The 21,288-nt window shown below is 47.9% G+C and overlaps 9 protein-coding genes across 9 annotated transcripts; 3 read left to right on the forward strand and 6 right to left on the reverse strand.

The window, feature by feature from the left end:
- Positions 1–83: 83 nt before the first annotated feature.
- On the forward strand, positions 84–548 carry FPOAC1_006920 (uncharacterized protein; the record flags this gene model as incomplete). Its single annotated transcript, XM_044851393.1, has 2 exons — positions 84–478; positions 527–548. 2 exons carry the CDS (start codon positions 84–86, stop codon positions 546–548), a joined length of 417 nt encoding a protein of 138 aa, XP_044710105.1.
- Positions 549–668: 120 nt separating this feature from the next.
- Positions 669–4,594, reverse strand: FPOAC1_006921 (uncharacterized protein; the record flags this gene model as incomplete). Its single annotated transcript, XM_044851394.1, has 3 exons — positions 669–1,587; positions 1,637–4,169; positions 4,219–4,594. 3 exons carry the CDS (start codon positions 4,592–4,594, stop codon positions 669–671), a joined length of 3,828 nt encoding a protein of 1,275 aa, XP_044710106.1.
- An 867-nt stretch (positions 4,595–5,461) lies between these two features.
- On the forward strand, positions 5,462–5,914 carry FPOAC1_006922 (uncharacterized protein; the record flags this gene model as incomplete). Its single annotated transcript, XM_044851395.1, has 1 exon — positions 5,462–5,914. The coding sequence occupies one exon, from the start codon at positions 5,462–5,464 to the stop codon at positions 5,912–5,914; it is 453 nt and encodes a 150-aa protein (XP_044710107.1).
- An 88-nt stretch (positions 5,915–6,002) lies between these two features.
- Positions 6,003–6,974, reverse strand: FPOAC1_006923 (uncharacterized protein; the record flags this gene model as incomplete). The annotated part of the gene is made up of 1 exon (XM_044851396.1): positions 6,003–6,974. The coding sequence occupies one exon, from the start codon at positions 6,972–6,974 to the stop codon at positions 6,003–6,005; it is 972 nt and encodes a 323-aa protein (XP_044710108.1).
- A 499-nt stretch (positions 6,975–7,473) lies between these two features.
- On the reverse strand, positions 7,474–8,505 carry FPOAC1_006924 (uncharacterized protein; the record flags this gene model as incomplete). The annotated part of the gene is made up of 1 exon (XM_044851397.1): positions 7,474–8,505. The coding sequence occupies one exon, from the start codon at positions 8,503–8,505 to the stop codon at positions 7,474–7,476; it is 1,032 nt and encodes a 343-aa protein (XP_044710109.1).
- A 682-nt stretch (positions 8,506–9,187) lies between these two features.
- On the reverse strand, positions 9,188–9,910 carry FPOAC1_006925 (uncharacterized protein; the record flags this gene model as incomplete). Its single annotated transcript, XM_044851398.1, has 1 exon — positions 9,188–9,910. The coding sequence occupies one exon, from the start codon at positions 9,908–9,910 to the stop codon at positions 9,188–9,190; it is 723 nt and encodes a 240-aa protein (XP_044710110.1).
- A 3,010-nt stretch (positions 9,911–12,920) lies between these two features.
- Positions 12,921–14,533, reverse strand: FPOAC1_006926 (uncharacterized protein; the record flags this gene model as incomplete). Its single annotated transcript, XM_044851399.1, has 3 exons — positions 12,921–13,412; positions 13,465–13,996; positions 14,043–14,533. 3 exons carry the CDS (start codon positions 14,531–14,533, stop codon positions 12,921–12,923), a joined length of 1,515 nt encoding a protein of 504 aa, XP_044710111.1.
- Positions 14,534–16,390: 1,857 nt separating this feature from the next.
- On the forward strand, positions 16,391–16,802 carry FPOAC1_006927 (uncharacterized protein; the record flags this gene model as incomplete). The annotated part of the gene is made up of 2 exons (XM_044851400.1): positions 16,391–16,632; positions 16,691–16,802. 2 exons carry the CDS (start codon positions 16,391–16,393, stop codon positions 16,800–16,802), a joined length of 354 nt encoding a protein of 117 aa, XP_044710112.1.
- A 735-nt stretch (positions 16,803–17,537) lies between these two features.
- Positions 17,538–20,234, reverse strand: FPOAC1_006928 (uncharacterized protein; the record flags this gene model as incomplete). The annotated part of the gene is made up of 1 exon (XM_044851401.1): positions 17,538–20,234. The coding sequence occupies one exon, from the start codon at positions 20,232–20,234 to the stop codon at positions 17,538–17,540; it is 2,697 nt and encodes an 898-aa protein (XP_044710113.1).
- Between the last annotated feature and the right edge of the window lie 1,054 nt (positions 20,235–21,288).

Consider the following 21,288-nt stretch of genomic DNA (forward strand, 5'->3'; position numbering starts at 1 on the left):
GTCATAAATAAAACCATACATCATTAACCCCCCACCTATCATCAACTTCACCCTCTCATCCTCACAATTCAACAACCGTCACAATGTCCTCTTTCGCTACAGTAAAAGACATCGATCACCTCGTCCTAACCTGCCACGACATCCAAGCCACTATAACATGGTACACAAAGTACCTTGGCATGAAATCCGAAACATTTGGCACCGAAGCAGCGCCTCGTCACGCTCTAAAGTTTGGCACGCACAAGATCAACCTTCACCAGCGCGGTAAAGAATTTGAACCAAAGGCTAGAACGGCTTTGCCAGGAACTGCTGATTTGTGCTTTATTCTTGAGGAGGGAACTGATTTGCAAGAATTGATCACCGGTTTTGAGAAGGAGGGAATTAAAGTCCTTGAGGGGGGAGAGGTTGTCCCCAGAACTGGTGCTATGGGGGGAATCAGGAGTATTTATGTTCGTGATCCGGATGGAAACTTGATTGAGTGAGTTTTATTGATACATGCTACGAGTTGATATCTAACTATTGTCAGGTTGTCTTACTACTCCTCTTGATAGCCTCAATACTTTCAAGTCAAATATCATTTACATCGAAATAAGAGTTAACTGATCTTCCATATACTCTATTAAAGATCTATCATAAGCAAGTACAGACCACATAATTCGTTTACGCATCTAGTTATTTTCAATCATAGTCTTGAGCTCAGCAAACTTGACAGGCTTTGGCAAAAACAAATCCACCCCAGCAGATATCGCATCAAGTTTTGCATCCGCACTCGCCAGACCAGTCAACGCAAACACCGTCGTCCGAGGGACCCTGTATTTTGCCTCGACCTTTCGGATCCTCTTTGTCGCTTCGATGCCGTTCATGACGGGCATACTGATGTCCATGAGGATGTAATCAAAGTGCTTCTTGATAGGACCCCGAGTTTCGCCATTGCCGATGGTCGATTTCGTGAAGGTCTCGACTGCCTCTTCTCCGTTCTCCGCTTCCTCGTATGTAAAACCATACTTCTTCATGAACATGGTCAGGAGATTGAGATTGATCTTGTTGTCGTCGACCAGCAACACGTGGGCCTTGCTGGGCATTTCTGGCTTGCTTGGTTTTTGTGACTCCCGTGCTGGCCTGTCATTCTGCGCGACGTTACGGTCTTGCCTTTGACCATCCGGCTGGCCGTATTCCCGCTCTTCGTGAGAGTTCTTCTCCATCTTCCCCTCTTCATGCTTGCCATCGTTCCTCGGCCCCTCCTTTTTTCTGTAGTTACTGTGAATTTTCGTTTGCTGGTGTTGATTTTTTTGACCTTTCTTCTCGCCGATGTAACCATCCCCTTTGGATTCCGACTGGTTTTCTTCATCTTCGGGCAGTGGTGTCGTAGTTGTATATGCATAATCTGACTCACTATTCTCGTTCCGGTGCAATGTCGAATTGATACGCTCTGCCCCGTGTCTTCTTTTAGATTTGTCCTGACCCCGGTTTTTCTTCTGATCGGTAGCAGCGCTTCGGACTAGATTGCCATGATCGTCGTCATCTTTCACTTCTTGGAGCCGTTGCAAGCAGCGGCTAAACACTTGTGCAAGTTTTCTAGGGCCACATCTAAGTCTTTGTTAGTATTTACAATCGAAATATGTTTCCCAAAACTTACGGTTGTGGAATTACTTCAACCACATCTGACAACTTGGCCAAAGCTGTTGTCTGAGCTCTTGATATCTTTGCCGCCTCTTCCTCGTTCAAGCTGATGATGATAATGGGTGTCTTTTTATTCCTTGTACCCTCCTTTAATGTATCTTGGAAACGCTTTTCCAACGTTTTGGCGGATGGCGGCTCACAGTACAAGTAAAAGTCGGCTTCTGGGGGGTTGGTATCGATTTCTCTCGCAGCCTTCATGTGGAACCAGTTTGAAAAAATCTCAATCAAGGCGTCGTTGCGCACCTGGACTTGTTTGGAGATGATGTCCGTTTCGAAATCCACACTTGCTTCCAAGAGTACCAACGACTGTCCTTGAAGCTTTTGCTTCACCGTGTGCATAGGCTCTTCTGACTTGGAGCCTTCTTCGGGAACAGGGTCCAGACGCAACCGAACTTCAATCTCAGTGCCTTTATCCTGTTCCGATTTGACCTCGAGAGTTCCTCCAAGCGAATCCACAATCTGCTTGACAATACTCAATCCCAAGCCAGTGCCAGGCTGGAAAGAGTCTTCTTGGCTGAAGGGAACAAAAAGTCGGTTCTGTTGGAATTCTTCGGACATGCCTTTCCCGGTATCGGTAACCCGGATCATGACGTCGATCCTGGAGTCGTCACTAATCTCTTGGGCTCGTACCGAAACGCAGACAAATCCTATTGCGGTGTACTTCAAAGCGTTGGCAAATAGGTTCATAACAATTCTTCGAAGGGCGCCAGGTTGCGTCTTGACCATCCAAGATGTTCTGGGGGTTATATCCAAAAGAATCGATACGGGATGCTCAGTTCCAAGGCCATCGGCTACTTGTTCTTTTGCGCTGGGTATCGCTTCGCCTGTTTGTTCTGCCGACTTTTTGGGGAGTTTCTTGAAGTTGTGGCCGGTGGCAACAGCATCAACAACCTCCTCAACAAGGACAGACAGGTCTACCGCCGCAGTCATATTCAAGCTTTCCATTGAATCGGAAGACAAACTAATAATCTTGGCGTGCTTTCCCTTCCTCGTCTGCCCGCTTCCAAGGTTGTTTATCTTGCTAAAGTCGAGCACGTGGTTCAGCGTATCGAGGAGTGTCTTTCCACAAGTCGCGATTGAGGTAACTAGGCCGACTTCATACGAATCGGTCACGGCGTCCTTGAGAAATTCGGCAGCACCCAAAATACCATGCAAAGGGCTTCGTAATTCGTGGCTCATACTGGCAATAAAAGTAGTCTTTGCCGCTTCGTTCTTCCTCGTGTTAATGCGCCCGACTTGACTCGTGATGCTGTTGCCGAAGGCGCGGAGGTAGGACAAGTCTTCGTCCAAGTTCATCATGCGGCCTGGTGCTGATGTCCAAAGGAAACATCCACCCATCAGTTTATCCTCAACGTAGTCAAAGAGCGGAAGAAAGACGATCGACTTGGCTCCGGGTATCTTCTTGAGCAGCTCCTTGTGATCCATTCTGTCCTTGTTCTTGTTCCTGTGACGTTTATGTCTTCCGGCTGTCGGGACTGAACTCGCATCGCTCGCACTGTCATCATCGGAAGAGATACCGATCCCTTCCTCCGTGAATGTAAAGGCCTTTCCTTTGGGGAAACGGGAAAAGTATTTCTCCAGCGTTCCAATCGAGAATGACGGGCCTTTCTCGAGATCCATAGGCTGGGTCTTGTCAGCAAGCGAATATGCAAGCAACTTACACGGCCTGGAGTTTGGTGATGCTTCCGAGTCAGAGCTTTCTGTACTAAAACCATCAGGCTCCGCCGCGATCCGTGTTGGCAAGTCTTCAGAGCTTGTGTTGTCGCTGTGCTCTGGTTCAACAGTTTTACTCATGTGTTGGATGTTGGAGGCTGTAGCGCCGAAAAGAACAACACCATCTGCTAATATTGAAGATCGCAAGTTGTCTGCTGCTCGGTGATACATCCTGGACAACCCATCCGTTTTTGGCTTGGTTGCGCGGGGTGGTGATGTGGCTTTCTGCGACAGCCTAGTAGAGTCGGGATCGACTTTGCGCATAGTGTTATGGAGTGACGAGCGTCGCGTGGCTGAAATTGTCATGCCTGGTGGTCGTTTGATCGAAGGGCGTTGAGGCTGATTATCCTTTGACAAGACGGGGTCGTCGCTTGAACATCCCTCGATAAAGGTAGCCAGGCCACGCACAATACGTTCACCTTTAAACCTGTCAACACGATCGCGCGCCCATTCGAGATGTTCGGTAACCGCTTGCGCAACGCTTTGCATAAACTTGACGTCCTCTACCGTCAAGCCATCGCGGGGTCGTTCGTCCGAGACGGCGTATGCGCCGATCTTGTAACCCTTCCTCGAAAAGATGGGTACGCCGGCGTAGAAGCGCACTCCCGGTTCTGACTGTACGTATACTCGGGACTTGAAACGATCATCGAGACGGCAATCGGGTACGATTAGACCGGAGGCTGTGTATGTTGTTCCGTCTGGATCGCGACCAGTGCAGGAGTTGTTGAGACAATGTTCGCAAACGGCGTCTGGGCGGGAGAGGATCGATGTTCCTACTAAGAGAAGTTAGCGGATGTGAAATGTGTCTTTGCAGGTGCTACTCACACCACAGTTCGCTGTTGTATTCGGAAATGCTAGATGTTCTTTTGTTGTCGGTGTCGGTGTCGGCGTCGGTAGGATCTTCTGCCAATGTTCCCAGTCGCAAATTGCGCGTGGCTTCGGCGAGGATGTACTGGTTGTTCGTATCAATGAGCGAGACCATAGCGCGCTTCACGTTGAGTCGGAAAACAGCCAGTTGGGCAAAGGCAGAGAGAGCCTTGTCGGATGAAGGCTGAGGCGCATTTGCGTCATTGATTTGGGAGGGCGCAGAGATTCCATCAACATTTCGGGCGACTTTGAGAGAAGAGCCTTGTGCTATTTGCCAGCTCTGGAAGTAAGTCTGCACCTCGCGTTCGCGTTGCAGCTCTGCAGAGCTTGACATTGTATTGTATAATACACTGTCATGTCATGTCAGGTTTGCTAAGCAAATAGAATGCTGGGCCAACAAAGAAGTCGAAGAATAGGTGGTGGATTAGTTAGTAGTGAGTGTAGGATGGAAAGATGAATGGAAATTTGGATGGTTCCCCTCTAGAGATTTACCAGTTGCGTCATAGTTGCCCCCAAGCGTCAGCGTCATTGGAAAGTCTAGAGCGTTTCTAGAATAGGTCACCCAAATGAGGTCACGCCAGGACAAGACAGGAAAGAAACGACAGGAACAGCGATCGAAAATACAGGGTTAAACATCGATTAGCGGTCAAGTTGTCGATTTGCGAACGTGATCAACCAGGTTTTTTCCTTTCTTTTCTTTTCTTTCCTCTTTTCGCTGCTGCCTCAGTCCATAATCCCTCATCATCAAATATCAAGCTTCGCCAAGAAAAAATAAGCTGCTTGAATGCGGGGGATCCAAGACTTTATCTTAATTGCCTACAGATCGACAATAATCTACATATTCATTAATTAATTAGTACAATATCTCATTGGCTTTCAGGGACAGTTAACCGACAATCTGGTTCAACCAACCCACTACAAGACCGTTATTGTCCGAGGAGCCATAGGTTCTGTGATACTCCGAAAACTCCGAATCGCTGATTTCCTATTCGGGCCATCACAACCAAAAGTCCCAGGAGCACCTCCTTGGAGATGGCAAGATACCACCCACTGCTTACTATTAAGGATTCATCTCAATATCATAGAATTAATAAGCGTTGTATTGGTCAAATAGATAAATACCTGTCAGACACTCCCATTTGCTACTCATCATCATCCTCCAACTACAGTACAATCCCACAACCAACAACACCATCTCATCATGTCTTCTACCAAACACACAGCACGATCAATCCTCGATGCATTCTACGATGCCGAGCGCATTTACATGGCCGCACCCCCCGAAGAGCGCGACTTTAGTGGCATGGCAGCATCACTCTCACCAGAAGCGAAACTCAAACAGACATCAGGCCTACCCTACGCCGGTGAATACGTTGGGTCTGAAGGATTTCAAAAATGGGCCGAAGATATGGCCGGCTATTTCGACAAGCTCGACGTGCAGAACCCCGAAATTTTTGAACGCGAGGGTTCGAACCGCATCATCTCGCTCAGCTACCTCTATCTTAGAGTTCGTAAGACTGGGGAAGAGTTGAAGTACCCCATGTGCCAGGTCATCACTGTTGATTTGGAAGCTGGCGTTATTAAGAGCATCATGCCGTTTTATTGGGATGTGTATGCGCTGAACAAGGCTATCGGGCACACACCTGAGATATAGTCACCGTTTCAGAGGAAGTACCGGCTGGATAAGAGACAAGCTACCTATCTTCAAATCAAAACAAAGGAAATAAACGTGTGTTTTAAAATCACCGATGTTCCGCAATGACTTTATCACAATACTCTGCAAATTCAGCAGCCGTCCCCGTGCCTCCTTGCTCCTTCGACTTGAGATTCTCCAGCAAATCTGGCCTAGGGCAAGGATGGAATCGACCCCAAGGCCAAATAAACCTCCCTCCATCCTCAATCTGTAGATCTGGCGAAAGCCCTGCCCAGAGGTTGGTGTACGCACCAAACTTGGCGTGATAAACGATAAACGAGACGGCATAACGAACAGCCCAGGGCATATGACGCAGAAGAGAAGTCTGAAGGTTTCCAGGATTATGGCACACACTAAGCACACCTTGGGATCCGATCTGATCTGCCAACACACTGGCGAGATACCAGTTTCCGGTCTTTGAATTTGTGTAATTGACTTGAGGGTCTGTAGATGGGGTGATGATATCTTTCATGTTGACTCCTCCCTTTGGAAGGGCGACGTCGGTTACGATGGATGCTGTCCAGACGACGCGTACTGAAGCAGGTGGTTTGTCCTTGGCGGTTTGGGTTAGAACGGGTACTAGAAGTTGCGTAAAGTACCAAGGCCCAATAGCATTCGTCGCAATGCTGAGTTCATATCCTTGCGCTGAAACTGAGCCTGGAGGAGGCATGGATACACCCGCGTTGTTGAATAAAACATCAAGTCGTGATTCCTTGGCTATGAATTCTTCTGCAGCCGACTTGACAGACTTGAGATCGTCGAGGGATATCTTGAGAAAAGACAGGCTTCCGGATGAGCCAGGACAGTGCTCTTTCAATTGCGCAATGGCCTGTTCGCCTTTCTCTTGGGATCTGCCTGCGATATAAACTGATCCACCAGCTTCGTATAGCATACGTGACAGCTCAAATCCAATACCGGAGTAACCGCCTGTAACGATAAAGACACGTCCATCTTGTGGTTCAAGATTTTCCTCGGTGAATTGAGGTTTCGGTGGGAACATGAGGGAGTATGTGTTTCCCATGGTGAGTATTCTCTCTGGCGGTTTACTGACTAGGTAGTAGGTAGTAAGTGTCTGATAAGTTAGCCTCCTAAGGCTTGGGTTGTAAACACAAATCGCCCAAGAAGTATGATCCGACTGGCATAGATTGACCTACTAACTTCGTCTCTTAGCTTCCAGCGGCCAATTCTTGTGATACTCTGGTGGCTGGGTTGTGGTTGATGAATGGTGGAGAATTTTAGTGCATGGGGAGATCGAAAGGGCGGGGACATGGAGACATGTTATAAAAATTGGCCATTGGAAGATATCTAAGAGACGAAATTAGTCAGCCAGTTTGTGCTACTTAGACTATATTTCTTAGACCACTTATTTTTGTACCCTTACTTGGGAGGCACGGTACCAGTGACGCATCGCAAACTTAGCAACGTTACGGTCAATTCAGCAGTAATCAATTCTAAGTTAATTCTCTTACCTGGCCCTTGTCATGGTTGCACCATAGACGTCTTCTGGCGACTGACCGAATCTACAACTGCTGATTCCCCATCATTATCATACTTCTCTCGCCAAGCATGTCCGCGATACGCCCTGCCAGCCTATCAACCATAACCAGTCCTGGATCATGATCAGGGTTAACTTCTGTAACAACCAACCCACCGACTTTGTTATTTCTAAGCAATATTTTCAACGCCCTCATCATCTCCTCAAACTCAACGCCAGTAAAGTTTGGAACATCCGCCAATGGAAACGTCCCCGGATCAATCGAGTCAACGTCCAAGTGTACCATAATCACATCCACGTCGTCAAGATACTCTAGTGCTTCTGTCGCACAGTGTTCAGGGGACTTTGCCACCGCATCCGAGCTGATTACTTTGTAGTAGTTGTCAGAAAGGTATTGGAAATGCTCGGGTTTGTTTCCTGGTAGATGCATGTTTGTGCCGAAGAGGACGGTGTTTGTGTAATCGCAGACTGGCTCGCCTGATGGACGAGTGAATTGCTGCATTTGTGGAAGTGCACCTGGTAGCCGAAGTAGATGCGCCATGGTCATCCCAGCAAAAGTCCCAGTTGAACTTGGATCCGTCGGGGAAGTAAGTTCGGTATCGGCGTCAATGTAAATCAAACCAACGCGCTTTTCAGGTGACTGCACACCTGCATGTTTCCAATAGGCAGATAGAATAGCTGGAAGAATGCAACACTCGCCGCCTATGATGAGTTGAAACCATGGTAGTAGGCTGCTTGGATGGAGGGACCATTCCTCTACCAAGTGTTGAGGGGTGCCTGAACGCTGAAGGTCGACGCTGACGAAACACTCGACAGATATGCAGACTGCAATGTTCATCTGCTCGTTCCGTATTCTTTCTGGGCAGTGGGTTGACGCTTCACAAGTCACTGGCGAATCCAAGGCAACCATTTCCATGACACTAGGCACTCCAGCTTTCCCAAGTTTGCTGGCGATTCCGACTTCTTGGAATGCTTTAGGTGCTTTGAATTTGCCCGGTGCGATAGAACCGCAATCTGCGGGCACATAGAGGATTGATACTTGTGGTGAGGCTGCCATATTGATGGGTATGCTGTTGCGAATATTGATGACGGTGTTTAAAATCCGATGTAGAGAGTTGTGTTGTATGTGTATGTGTGTTGATCAAAGAACAGGCGGACAGGCGTAAACAAGTTTTGCCATGGCTACAGGCTTCATCCTTCCTTCTTCTTATGGCATCCGGCTTCAATTCGACGTAAGTGCTATCGATTACAGGGTGTAGGAAAAGACTTATCTCAGCCAACAACGTCAACAACATAGTAGGTTGCACTTACCTTTGAAACTCGTCATTTCGTATCAAATGTTTGGTAACAAGGCTAGTGGTTAGTAGAAGAGTTGACCTTTGAACTTTAGACTTCAAAAATAAATACCGTATCAACCTAAGAAACATAATCTACTGTGTAAGTAGCATCAAGTGGCCTAATCACTTCGTATACTTCAGCTGACCAATTTATTGTTGCCATGATGCAAATTTCGAAGGTGGCATATCACAAAAGCCATGGGCAGTAATTAGATTGCTTAAAAAGCGTAACTTTTTGATTGAAATCAACTATGTACATGAATTATCTTAATCATTCCTATTAATCCAACATGAAAGTCATTGTAACCCAATCATGGATGATATCCTTTCGTTCACACAGCTCGTACATTATTGGAGTTCTACCTCCGAGTATCCATCAAGTTCGGGACATTGATATGTCGCTTAGATACCGGCACCGAGGCCAGCGAGGAGAGCGACGACGGGGGTAAGGATAGGAGCGAGAACACCAGTTCCGAGACCGGCAAGGAGAGGAGAGAGAGCAGCGATGAGGCCGGGGAGGATGGCAGCAACGAGGCCAATGACGAGGGTGAGGACCTTGGCGAGGATCTGGAAGACGGAGTGGAGGACAGAGATGAGCTGGGGCTGGAGACCAGTGACGGTGACGATGGTCTTGACAGCAGTGAGGACCTCGGAGACGAGAACAACAACGAGGTTCAGGACCTTGTCGACATCGCCGTCAGCGACAGGGAGACCAGCAGCGCCGGTAAGCTTGGTGACGATCTGGGTGAGCTCAAAGTTGACACCCTCGAGACCAGGAATGGCCTTGTCAGCACCCTCAGACTTGGTGAGGTCACCAGCCTTGACCTTGTCGGCAATACCGCTGAAGCCAGAGGTCTTGCTCTTGATGCCGGAAGCACCGCTCTGGAGGACAGAGAGGAGATCACCGGTGTTGGTGATGTCTCGCTTGATGGGAGAAGCAGAGCCCTTGGTGGCCTCGTCGACGACCTGGTCAACACCAGCGATCTTGAGGATGTTCTCGAGGTCGGTGACAGCGCTGCGAACCTCTTGGGTGTCGGGAGTAGGGTTGACACCAGCGGGCTGGGCAACGGGAGAGGCAATGGCCGAAGCGGCGAGAGCGAAGAGGGAGAAGAAAGTGGCCTTCATTTTGAATGATGTTGTTGAGGAAGAGAGATGTGGTTGTTGAGTGTAGAGTGTGTGTGAGTTGAGTTGATGATGAGATTGATGAGGATGATGAGAACTGATTTGAAGCAGAGAAAAGACGTTCTTATATACACAGATTCTTCAAGACTTTGTTTATTTCTTCTTTTCTTTTCTCTACTATACAGGTCGATCACTGATTGGGAAATTGGTAGAATCCCTGGATGTCAGTGGTGATGTCGATCACTCTCAAAGACTCGAGTCGTGACAGCTTAGCTTTGCGTCCAAGAGTCAACGAGTCCACATAGTGGCCCCCTTTGCCGTCTTCTCCACGACATATCCATTCTCAACTCCCGGGCCTTTCGTCTAGTGGTTATGCTGCGTATCATAGGTTTACAATTTGTTGAGACTATAATCCCTTGTTGACAAACACTTTTAGACTTGAGGCGACGTTGGCTGCAAGTGTCTCTTGGTTTTCGCAGATCTTACTCCTTTGGATAATCTGGTTTACCCTTTTGAGAAAGCAGTACTCCATACGTGCTTCTGGTAGGTATTTGATCATCACCGCTATCGAATAGTCAATCTCAGGTTGCATCTCTCCCTATCGATGTCATCGTCCTTCCCCCTCCCCTGCGCTAATCCCCCGGCCCTATTTTCCGGGATATTTTTTACGGGTTTAACAGTGGGGATAAAGACCCAAGCTCCAGTGGAACCGGGTTCTATTACTTCCGGCTTGTCGATCATAACTAAAAGCTGTCGAACCCACCAAGTCTTGCTTTTTGTCTTCTGTGGTTTTCGATCTGCAACTGGGTCCCGATGAATACTAATTTCTCACAACTCACCAAGGGGCTCCAGTTGTCTTGCACGTTGGCAGAACAGGGCAAGCAAGGTTTCGACAAAGGGAGAATCTTCAGGTCCAATGTTATGACGATTATTACTTGTTTTAGGGATTTGCAATCGATGCTACTGCAGCTGTGTCATCTACTCTCACCAGACGATTGCATTAGTTTCGATATGCTCAGGCTTATGGAGGGATGAATACTGAATCGAACTGTCTACATTGAATGTTGGAATGTCCAAGTACACACTGTCATTTCAATATGAGCAGCCACCTTGTTTCGTCATTGTGCTAAGCATTCGCTGTCAAACCCCTACATTCCATTCTCGCAAACGTCTTCAGGTTCTAGTTACTGTCTTGTTTTGCCTTGTCTCTACTCTGTAAAGGAGGACGAGTCCGTGCCTCTGGTGCTTGGACGTTTCCACGTGTCCGGGGCCCTATAGCAAGTGGACAGGGAACAGCCCTAGTAAACATTACTATGGGCCGGTATTTTAGCTGATCGGCAGTTAAGATCGTCACATCATCAAGGATCCGGTTGGTGAATCTATGGCTTCTTCCCTGGAACGGGAAATCAGCTCGTCCACAAATATGCTGATCTTCACGACAATACTTGAGGGAGCTCCCACTTTAACATGAGCTAAGAAGCACGGGTAAGTGGAAGACAGACCTTGCTGGCATGTATCCGTACTCTGCTCAGCAAAAGAGGTACATGGAAAGGCGGAGACGGTACTCATACCGCCATACTGGATTACATTTTCTCATATTTGTCTCTTATGACGAAACTTGGCGCTTGTACCGGGAGAGTGGATGCTGGAACTGAGATTGCCGACTGACGATCAGTCAAAGCAACAGATGAAGTACGTACATCATGTTTGACTCAAGCCAAGACTTGTGTTCCACTGTTTGTGATTCAGTATTTACTTTCACTGTTGCGTTGCTCAGTGTTTGTTCATGTGAAGCATGTGAACCTCAAGATACATCTCTTTTCATTCACACGTCGTCAGTAATCTATGAGCAACTTTGTAAATGGTTCTAAGTTAATTCTCACTTTTTATTGCCATTTCTAACTTTGCTATGACACCTTAACTCCCTTTAATATTAAACTGCTTTCGAAATACATAGCAAGCATAGGGTAGTAGCACAATACAGGACCTGTCTCAAAGACTCCATCATATTACAAGTCCCAACATAATCCAGTTTTAATCGCTCGGCATGAACAACGCCTCTCAAATGAGCACATCCAACCAAGACATCTATCCTCTGCTGCATAGTCGATCAATACACTATACTAACATAGAGAGTTCAGGTAAAGACGTTGGCCTACCGTATTCAACAAACTCTATCCGTGTCCCAATTCAGGTGTTCAAAGGACACTTATGGCATAAGTCAACCATAATTCTGCAGTATGTTGATCATTGAAGCGCCGCGCTGGTAGACTGTCCCAATTGCGGACTCTAATTTAGGCCACCAGTTTGAATGTGCAACTGCTTATTCCATCTATTCCACAGCATCTCCACGGCCCCTCATCAATGACGGATTCAAGCCTCTTGGTGGCGCACACAGCACAGCTGAATCAACTAACTAAAAAGAGTACTAACTCATCCTTCCTCCCTATAATTAACCCACTTAGTCATAACTATGGACCGCTTTTAGGTCTTGGTTCTGTCCAATTGAACAAGAGACAGGTTGGAGTCTTTGCCCTGGAGATCCCTTCGTCAATCTTGCAATGAGCAGATCATCGGTGGACCGGAGGGTCCCTGTTACTCTGATAGGTCCAGCTACTGTTATTATGCCATTGATCAATCAGAGTTGTCGGTATGTCTAAGTCAAGATTTAGAGTCATCTAGGATTTCTCTCAAGTCTGATGAAGGCGCGGAATGACAGCCACGCATAACAATGTCAAGTTGCCGCCGGCTAAAATTGTGTATTCACCATCTCTAGAAACTCAGACATCAAGTATCTCCGAACATGAACGATTATCACATGATTAGAGTAACGAGTGGCAACTCCATCGCGTAAAGATGCCCCAACTTGTACACACTAGATGACCAGTCCACTATTCAGATCCAACGTGAGCAACAAGTCCACTGACTCGTACCTCAAGCATAAAATAAAACATATGTACGAAGAACGACAAGACCAGATCCTTCCCAGAGCCCCTCGCCACCTTCTCAGCATCTAAGCAGGTCTAATACCCTGTGGGTTCCAAAACATATCCTTCGGATCCAACTCCGCCTTGAGCTTCTTCAACTTTGGCAGACTCTTCCCATAGTACCTCTTAACCGCCTCCTCGTTACTCAGCTGCGTATCCAAATAGTTCGCATACATTCCCCAGTCACCATCAGCCATGGTCTTGGTCACGCTCTCGCGGAAACGCTTGAGTACGGTGAACCCGTTGTTTGCGTGCGTGGCGTAGTTGCCGTGGTCGGAGAATTGCCACAAAAGTAACTTGTCGCGGTGAGGGAATGCGCTGTTGATGGGAAGGTCTGTGAAGAGGGTTTTGGCGTTAGTGACGGCGGAGTTGGGACCGCCAAAGAGATCAATCAAGATGTACCATGTGTGTCTCGCGTCTGAGTCGTTCATGTTATCGTATAAAGTCCTGGCGAAGGACTTGACTTGGTTTCGTGTAAGGGCTTTCGTCATGAGACTGGTGCTGTAAAACGTGCTATGCTATATAGATATCAGCATCGGTCACTAGATGACGAATCAAGGGGTAACTTACTTGGTCGTAGGGACGTCTTTGATCAAGCGCTTGGCCATTGGCGTACTTGTTCAACATCTGGATCCATCCTCCCGTACTAGCTGTAGATATCTGAGCACCCAGATCTCCCAACAGAGGTTTCAATGCCGTGTTCAAGTTGGCTCTGGTACCGTAATAAACACCTTGAATCGTCTGTCCCGATGGCCCCATGTAAATCTGCATATTCAGTTCCTTTGGCGCCGTCACCGCAAACTTTTGAAACGCCAATAGTCCTTCCACTGCTTCACTCTCGGTCCAATCCAGCTCGATACTGAACGGCGTGACTGTTTCGGGCGCTGCAAATGTCTGGAAGCCGAGCTCGGCGACGATACCAAAGGAAGAACCTGCACCGCGGAGTGCCCACGTCAAGTCATAATACTCCCAGTCTGCTGCGTATCGGATCGTTCCGTTGGCGAGGACGATTGTTGCGCCGATAAAAGTGTCCAACGTAAGACCGTGAGTTCGCGAGGCAAAGCCATAACCTCCGTGGAGAGCATGGCCAGTAATACCGACACTGCAATTGTTAGCCCAACGTCTTGTCTTTGCGAGAATATTCTTACCCAGGGCATGATCCATGAGGAATAGCTCTCTTGCCAAACCCGAACAATTCAGTAGCGACGTGTCCCAGCCTCGCACCAGCCTGAACATTACAGCTCATATCTTTGTTAAGCGTGACGCTATCCATAGCATCCACGACAATAACCAAATGTCCATTCTCACCACCGTAGCCAAACGAGCCATAGCTATGACCCCCGCTCTTGGCACTGACGCGGACTTTGTTCTGGTCTCCGCACTTGACAGCGTCTGAGATGTGCTTGACGGTTGTAGGAAGGGCAATGGCTGCAGGAGTGTATGCTAGACGAAGATTGTACGGCTTGACTTCCTTGACCCATTGGGCTGAGTCGCGTGGGATGTAGGGGACTTTCTTCTGGGCGAGGCAGGCGTTGAGAGCGGCGGGGGTGTTTGATGATTGGGGGTTTGGTGATGGAGAAGCATTCGAGAGGGTTAGGAATGCCCCCAGGCAGAGGAGAAGAAGGCGAAAGTTGAACATGATGCCTTCAGCTTTGTCATTTACTGTGCTAATACCTCTTCCGACCGCTGGGAAATGTGTTGTTCTTAAATATCGTTTTCCATACTGTCTCGCAAGGATCATCTTCAGCTGCCATGTCGATTGTTTCTATAACAGGCCATCTCTTTACGAGGTGGAAATGAAACATGCACGATTCTGTATAGCTGAAAAGCATGGCTCAAACAACAGGGTCAAGGGTAATATGATGGTCAAGGATGTAGAAAGATGTCGATTGAGGTTCTCTACAAGTGCCGCAAGTCACAATACCCTCGACTCAACCAGTCCGATTGACTCTCTATGTGGTCAAAAGTCTACAACTCCTCTCGATCAAATAATGCCCCCAAGATTCATATCGTCAAGATGCTAATCTCAGAATCTCCAAGTCAGACGTACCTGAGGATCTCGATGATCCCCTGAGGCCATCCACCTGTGTAACACCAGCCCCAGCCTCTCTCCATGATCGACAATGCGTACTACCAATATTTCCCGTGCATACATATATATATATATACGTTTCCCCACATGCATATATAGCGCAAAGCCAGCATGCACTTTATTCTCGTAGCGAAAACAAACCCAGGCTTGTGATTTGCCCTCGTTGTAGCAGCGCGAGGATCTAACGCCAGGAACCGAAGCCAATATGCACCTCTTCCCGATACTGGCACGAATCCGATTGGGAGAGTCCAACTTGTGTGCGCTAAGAGAAAGCATCTCCTTCGATTGCTGGACAGTAGACAATCTCTGTTCTATTCTTGTCGCTTATATATATATATATGTCCCACACTCCCTCTCGTTCGACAAGACCGAGTTTCTTCTTGCAGGACACGAATAAGGCTTGAACGACTGTCACTTCTCCTGTTCAACGAAGCACTTTTACGTGTACTTTACATCGCAATTGGTTCTTGATCAAGCACAAGTGCAGCCAAAATTGTCAAACGAGGGACTTGAATTGGCTGTCACCATCAGCTAATGCTCGACACAAACGCTTTGTTGGACTGCAGTTTAGCACAAGGAGGGACATCAGTAGTGGTTGATTACGAGTCCTTGGTGAGCCTGCGCATAGAGTTTGAGTAGGTAGTGATAGATGAATATAGCACCACCCATTCTCTGTGTCTGTTGTACAACTCTTCTCCGATCATTGCAACACGTTCACTGCATCGTCACGAGTTATCTACTACCATAATATTCGTCTGCTACAATATCTGACAAATCTACTCACCCAAAACACGAGTAAAATCACCTTGGAGATAGCCTGACTAATAATTACACTTGAAGTCTTTATCTTTCTTCATGCCCTGCCAATATTTCTCTTCCCCACAACGTCAACGTCAACACCATAACACAACCTACGCCACCAAGCAGTCATGAAACACACACATCCAAATTCCCCATGTGAAACAATATTCCTTTTCCCCAGATTCCAAGCTGTAGATCCAATTAAAGTACATTCTTGACGCCCATAACCGCAGCAACATTGCATCTGCAGTGTCAATGACAGCTGTTCGAGGGAAAAAAGCGTGCCATCTATTTAGAAATGGTGTCTGTGTAATTCCATGTGAATAAACAGCAGCTGCTTGTGTGTTGCAGATCCCCCCCGAGACCTTTCGAGATGAAGGTGACAGTGAATCACAGTCTCTCCCTCAACCTCAAATCTCAAGTATAAGAAGACCTCTTCTCTCCCTCCAATTCCTCACTCTTTCTTTCTTCCCTCCTCATCATCAACAACAACTTCCATTCTCTTCTACCAATATATAACAACACTCTCACTCCTTCAAGTCTTTCTCTTGCACTACACTATACTACACACACGTTCACTCAAAAAAGCAACTTCTTTCCACCATGTTCTCCAAGCTTATCCTCGTCGTCCTTTCCGCTACCACCGCTCTCGCAGCTCCCCTCTACCCTCGCACTCTGGGTCAAATCACATTCTACCACCCCGGCAAGGGCGCCTGCGAGGATGACCACGGCGACGCCGACATGGTCGCTGCCATTGGACGTGGTCTTTACGACTCTGGCGACTACTGCGACAATAAAATCAAGCTCACTGGTGCCGCTGGCGAAGTCATTGTCACCGTCGTTGAGTAAGTTCTTTTTTTTTTCCCTTCCCTTACAAACTCATACTAACGTTTCTTTTCCCAGTCGCTGCGAAGGCTGTGCCGACAACGATCTCGACGTTTCTCCCGCTGCTTTCGAAAAGGCCATGGGAGCCCAGAGCCTAGGGCGTGTGCAGGGAGAGTGGAACTGGGTCTAAACGACATTCATGAGATCACGATTCATTCATTTTTTTTTTGTCGTCAACGCCGAAGCATGGCGATTGCATCAAAGGGAGCATGGCTTTTTACATTCTTTTCTAGAACATTCTTAACGACGTCGAACATACGGGAGGCGATTTAACGAAGATGGCACAGGTGGCCTGTTTATGATGATGAACTACAATGGTTAGCAAAAGGGGAGATCGAAAAGATAGAGAACAAACTCGATAAAGTTCTACAAACACTTTACTTGCTTCTTTTCTTGGTGACACGTCTGCTTGAGTGATTCTCCTTTAAGGAGGGTAGCGGAAAAGTGAGCCAGTAAGCTTTGGAGTGTAACAAGAAACGGCCCAAGAGTTTGCTTGACTCATCAGCATATCTCTTATACTTAGCGGTCAGTTATTCCAATACACAACGGCACTAAAGACAAACCACGTAATTGAATTGTGTGAATTAATTCTGTCAATTTATGCTAACTCGCTTTGACGCCCGACGTTATCATAAAGCTCTGCCGGAATACGCCCTTTTATCATAGCTTCATAAGTCCTGTGCCCAAACCACCCAATCCATCCGCCAAGTAAAGCAAACCATACCGTTCCTGTGAGAGAAAAGGGAATCCAACGCCTGTTCGTGATGTGAATGTGTTCCTCGTCAACGACACATTGCTGTGGTGAGTCTACCATGTTGGGTAGTGTTCCGTATGTGAGTTCTATGCCATAATGAAACCAAATTTTCTATCCTTGCTTATTTCTAAGACCAAATGCAGGCAACCACTTTCTCCTGCTTCCTGTTGCGCCAGCTGCCCTTGGACTTTCTATCTGCTCCGCTGTGTCCCTTTCATTCATCTGGCCTGGTTTGGGTGTTCCGGGGGTGCCTGACTCTTGACCCATTCTCGAGTCGTCGGCCATGTCAATATCTACAGAGACATTTCTTCCCTGTCGCGACTTTCGCATAATTGGTGGTGGTGTTGCGCTGTCGCGATCCTCGTCCAGCACACCTGTCCGACTCATCCAAGGTGGAAGTCCCGACGCGCCATTAGGGCTCGAGAATCCCCCATTGGGAGGTTCGGTTGGACCATGCTCTGATCTTGGGGTTGGGGTTGGGGCACCGCTAGGAGGTCCAGTAGACGACCTGCGGAAGAACTTGGTAAATTTGTTCTGGGTGGGTTGTTGACCCGCGATCGGAGGGTAATGGTTCTTGTCACCGGCGGACGGCCCCTGAGTCTGCATGTGTGCACCTGCTCTGATTTGAATGTCGTCGCTGTTTCGTCTCTGGTGGCCCTTCTTACGACCTCCCTTAGAGGCTTTGGTATTGGCCAACGGTCGACCCAGGAAAGATGGTTTACTCTGTTGCGCCACCTGGGGATTCAAGCTCGACCTCCTATCAGGAGGTGGTGGAGGCATCGACGACGAAAAGAGTTCCTGTTGAACTGGGAATAGATCCCTAATCCTGTCTGGATCGAGTCCGGTGCTTGCGCCTCCTTGATGGCTATTTCCAGCCCCAAACATGGCATCCATTGCCCACCCGCCCTTAGTTGCTGCGCTGGGTGGAAAGCTAAAGAGATCAGGAGACGCTCGTCCGTTGTTCTTAATCGGTTTAGAACTTTGGCGCATCCAGATGTCGATGCTCGACTCGAGGGACTCCACGTCTGAGTCGTCGTCAATGTCAGAATTCCAATCGTTACCCCGTCGGTTGGAAATAGTAGTTTCATCAGCGGATCGAGGGCGCTGAATGGATCTGCCCTGGTTCTCACGATAGACTCTATTGTTCAAGTCAATAATGTGAGCCGAAGCCTTGACCGCACGCATCGGAGGCTGTTCCAGGCGAACACCCGAGTACGTTCCCAAACTTCCGTCGTTTTCGGAAGCCTCCGATAACGCACTGTGGCTTGGTCTCGCTGTAGGAGGCCTAAGCAACGCCTCGTTGGAGTTGTTAAAGCGTCGCAGCGTAGATGTAGAGACGGTATCTGGTGTTGGAGGGAGGTTCTGGTCGTGGAGTCTAACACCACCAGGGGCCTCGGTCGTAACTCTTCGAAGTGAATCCCTCTTCTCCTGCTTATGGTGTTGATGGCTTGGGGACATCGAAGCACGGCCAGTAAATCTTTCTGACACATCTTGATCCCGACTTTGAGGTCGCGATCCCATCTTCGAAGAGGAGTGGTGTCGTTCCGTCCTCTGTCGCGAAGAGCTATATTCGATGACGTTGTGAATTGAATCAAATTGTGCTTGGTGGTTGGAGATAGATTTCGATCGGATTGATCTATTAGGAGAAGAATGGTGAGACTTGACAAAGGCTGTTTTTGGTCGGTTGATAGCACTGGCTCTGGCTGGAAGACTGGCGGAGCCATCAAAAGCCATCGATTCGTCCTCTTCTTGAAGGCCGCTGTCCTCGTCTTCCTTTGAACCGTATACACTAACAAAGGAGCTTTCACTGAGGATGCTCAAACTTGGGCTGCGACCAGTGTCGCCTTCGCCAGGTCCTTCGGGAACCTGCGCAAGACTGAGAACGCTGCCCCTGGCTCCAAGGTAAACATTGCGTAGATTCTCTGTATTCTCGCTATGATCGGATATAAAACTCGGCATACGGTTGATGATTCTATCATCCCCCGTTCGCTTCGTCGAGACTGGTGTCTGCGTCGCAGGTCTAGGGTCTTCATAACAAGGATTGAAGTTGTGAGCTGAGTACTGGCCTTCGGATTGGATCTGTTCAATGATTGATCTTTCCTTGACGAACTCTTCAAGTCTGGCTTCGAGCGACACAATCATAGCGACCGCCTCTTCAATTGCTTTGTCGCGCTTCTCCATCTCCTGAGAGAGGTGGTGGTTCATTTCTTCTGTTCGTGACTTTTCCATCTCGAGAGCCTCTACTTTGTCTTCAAGTGCTGTTTGTCGTTCTCGACGATGGTACAGTTCTAGTTTGAGATCAAAGTTCTTCTTGTGTAGTGAAGAAATTACCTGCTCCATATCCATAACTCCCATGCCTTTCTTCTTGGACGTCTCAGTTGAAGCGGGTGAATGAGATCGGTGTTCAGAGTCGACAACCCTAACAGGCGATCCGAGGCTTCGACTAAACTCCCCAGAAGAATTGGCTGTATGAGAGCGCGACCATGTTGACGACTTGTCGCTCTCGACTCGGCGAGACTCCCGCAACTTTTCTTGGAGGAATGAGGACATGGCAGGCTGTCGCGTAGATTCGCTGCTAGCTTCTCTGGTCAAACGAGACGTCCGATCTGATGTTCGCGGGGTGGTGCTAGATGGTCTTTCGCAAGTGGCATGATAGAATCGGTGAGCATGCGACGGGGCAGGGGACCCAGGAGGGTGTGAGTTGGAAGTATGAGCGGTATGCATTGAGACTTTGGTGTTATTGGTGCTTGTAGAAGATCGAGAAGCGGTTCTTTGTCCATGTGAAGACCGTGAGGCAGGCCGTTCCATATTTGGTTGCAGAGAGCTGTATTAAGTATTCTGAGCGATTAGGTATCGGTTTTCAAGGTGGTATAATATGCTTGTTCGCATGCGCACGGCTTGCGAGGTGTAGTTTGTACAGGACTGTTCAATTCAGGGTCGAACGTAAAGTCGAATTGTCCGATTTCGCAAAAGTATCGCAATTAAGTCTTGTAGTAAAGAAGTGCCGGTGTGTATAGGATGCCGAGCAGGTCGCATGTCTTGGGGTACAGAGGGAAGTGATTCACTTCATCACGAATTGCGCCCAATAGCTTTCGGGTATCGTTGCAGTAAGCGAATCAGGTGAGGTATGATATGATGCAAATGAAACGATGCTTGGTGTTTTGTCTTTGAGTTTGTGGTCGGTCGGTTATAGGTGACTTGCAGCAAACAGCGGCCCTGATCCTGATCCAATGGCTAACAAAGTAGAGACAATTTTCGTAAAGAAGTATGTACAATCTCGGTTCGTTTCCGTGTAGAAAGAGCAGGTGACACGATCAGATTCCAATCCAAGGAGACAAAAGCGCGGTATCGAACAGTTTTGAGATTGAGTTTGAATGAGAAGAGGCGAGTCGATGGGGAGAAACGGCATTAAGTTGGGCTCGAATAAGTGAAGCCGACTTCGCTTAGAGTGGGGGAGAAGGGGACTTGACGATGTCGCCTTGCATGGACGACGCAGGGAGAACCTTGAGTTACCTTGGCTAGTAGATAGACTACTTCAAGGGCCAAGGTCGTTCCCAATCGACAGGACAGGCAGGGTTGCGCAGTGGATATCTCGATCCAATCTGCCTATTTTAGGAGGAGGAGCAATGGAAGAAAGAAAAGAATATAATATTGAGGTGGGAATCAAGGCTATGTCTACCTAGGTAGGTATGATTTCTTCTGCCACTGACATGTACGGATAACCAAATGCAGGAAGGAATACCTACTGTGCGGTCTCATTCCAGAGCCTGGCACAGTAAAAAAGAAAAAAAGGTACAGACGGGCAGGTACAGTGAAGCCAAGCCTAAAAGTTACCTTAGTACCTATCTAGGGCGCCCCCCCG

The sequence above is a fragment of the Fusarium poae genome, chromosome 2, assembly GCF_019609905.1.
Source record: "Fusarium poae strain DAOMC 252244 chromosome 2, whole genome shotgun sequence".
Taxonomy (NCBI): domain Eukaryota; kingdom Fungi; phylum Ascomycota; class Sordariomycetes; order Hypocreales; family Nectriaceae; genus Fusarium; species Fusarium poae.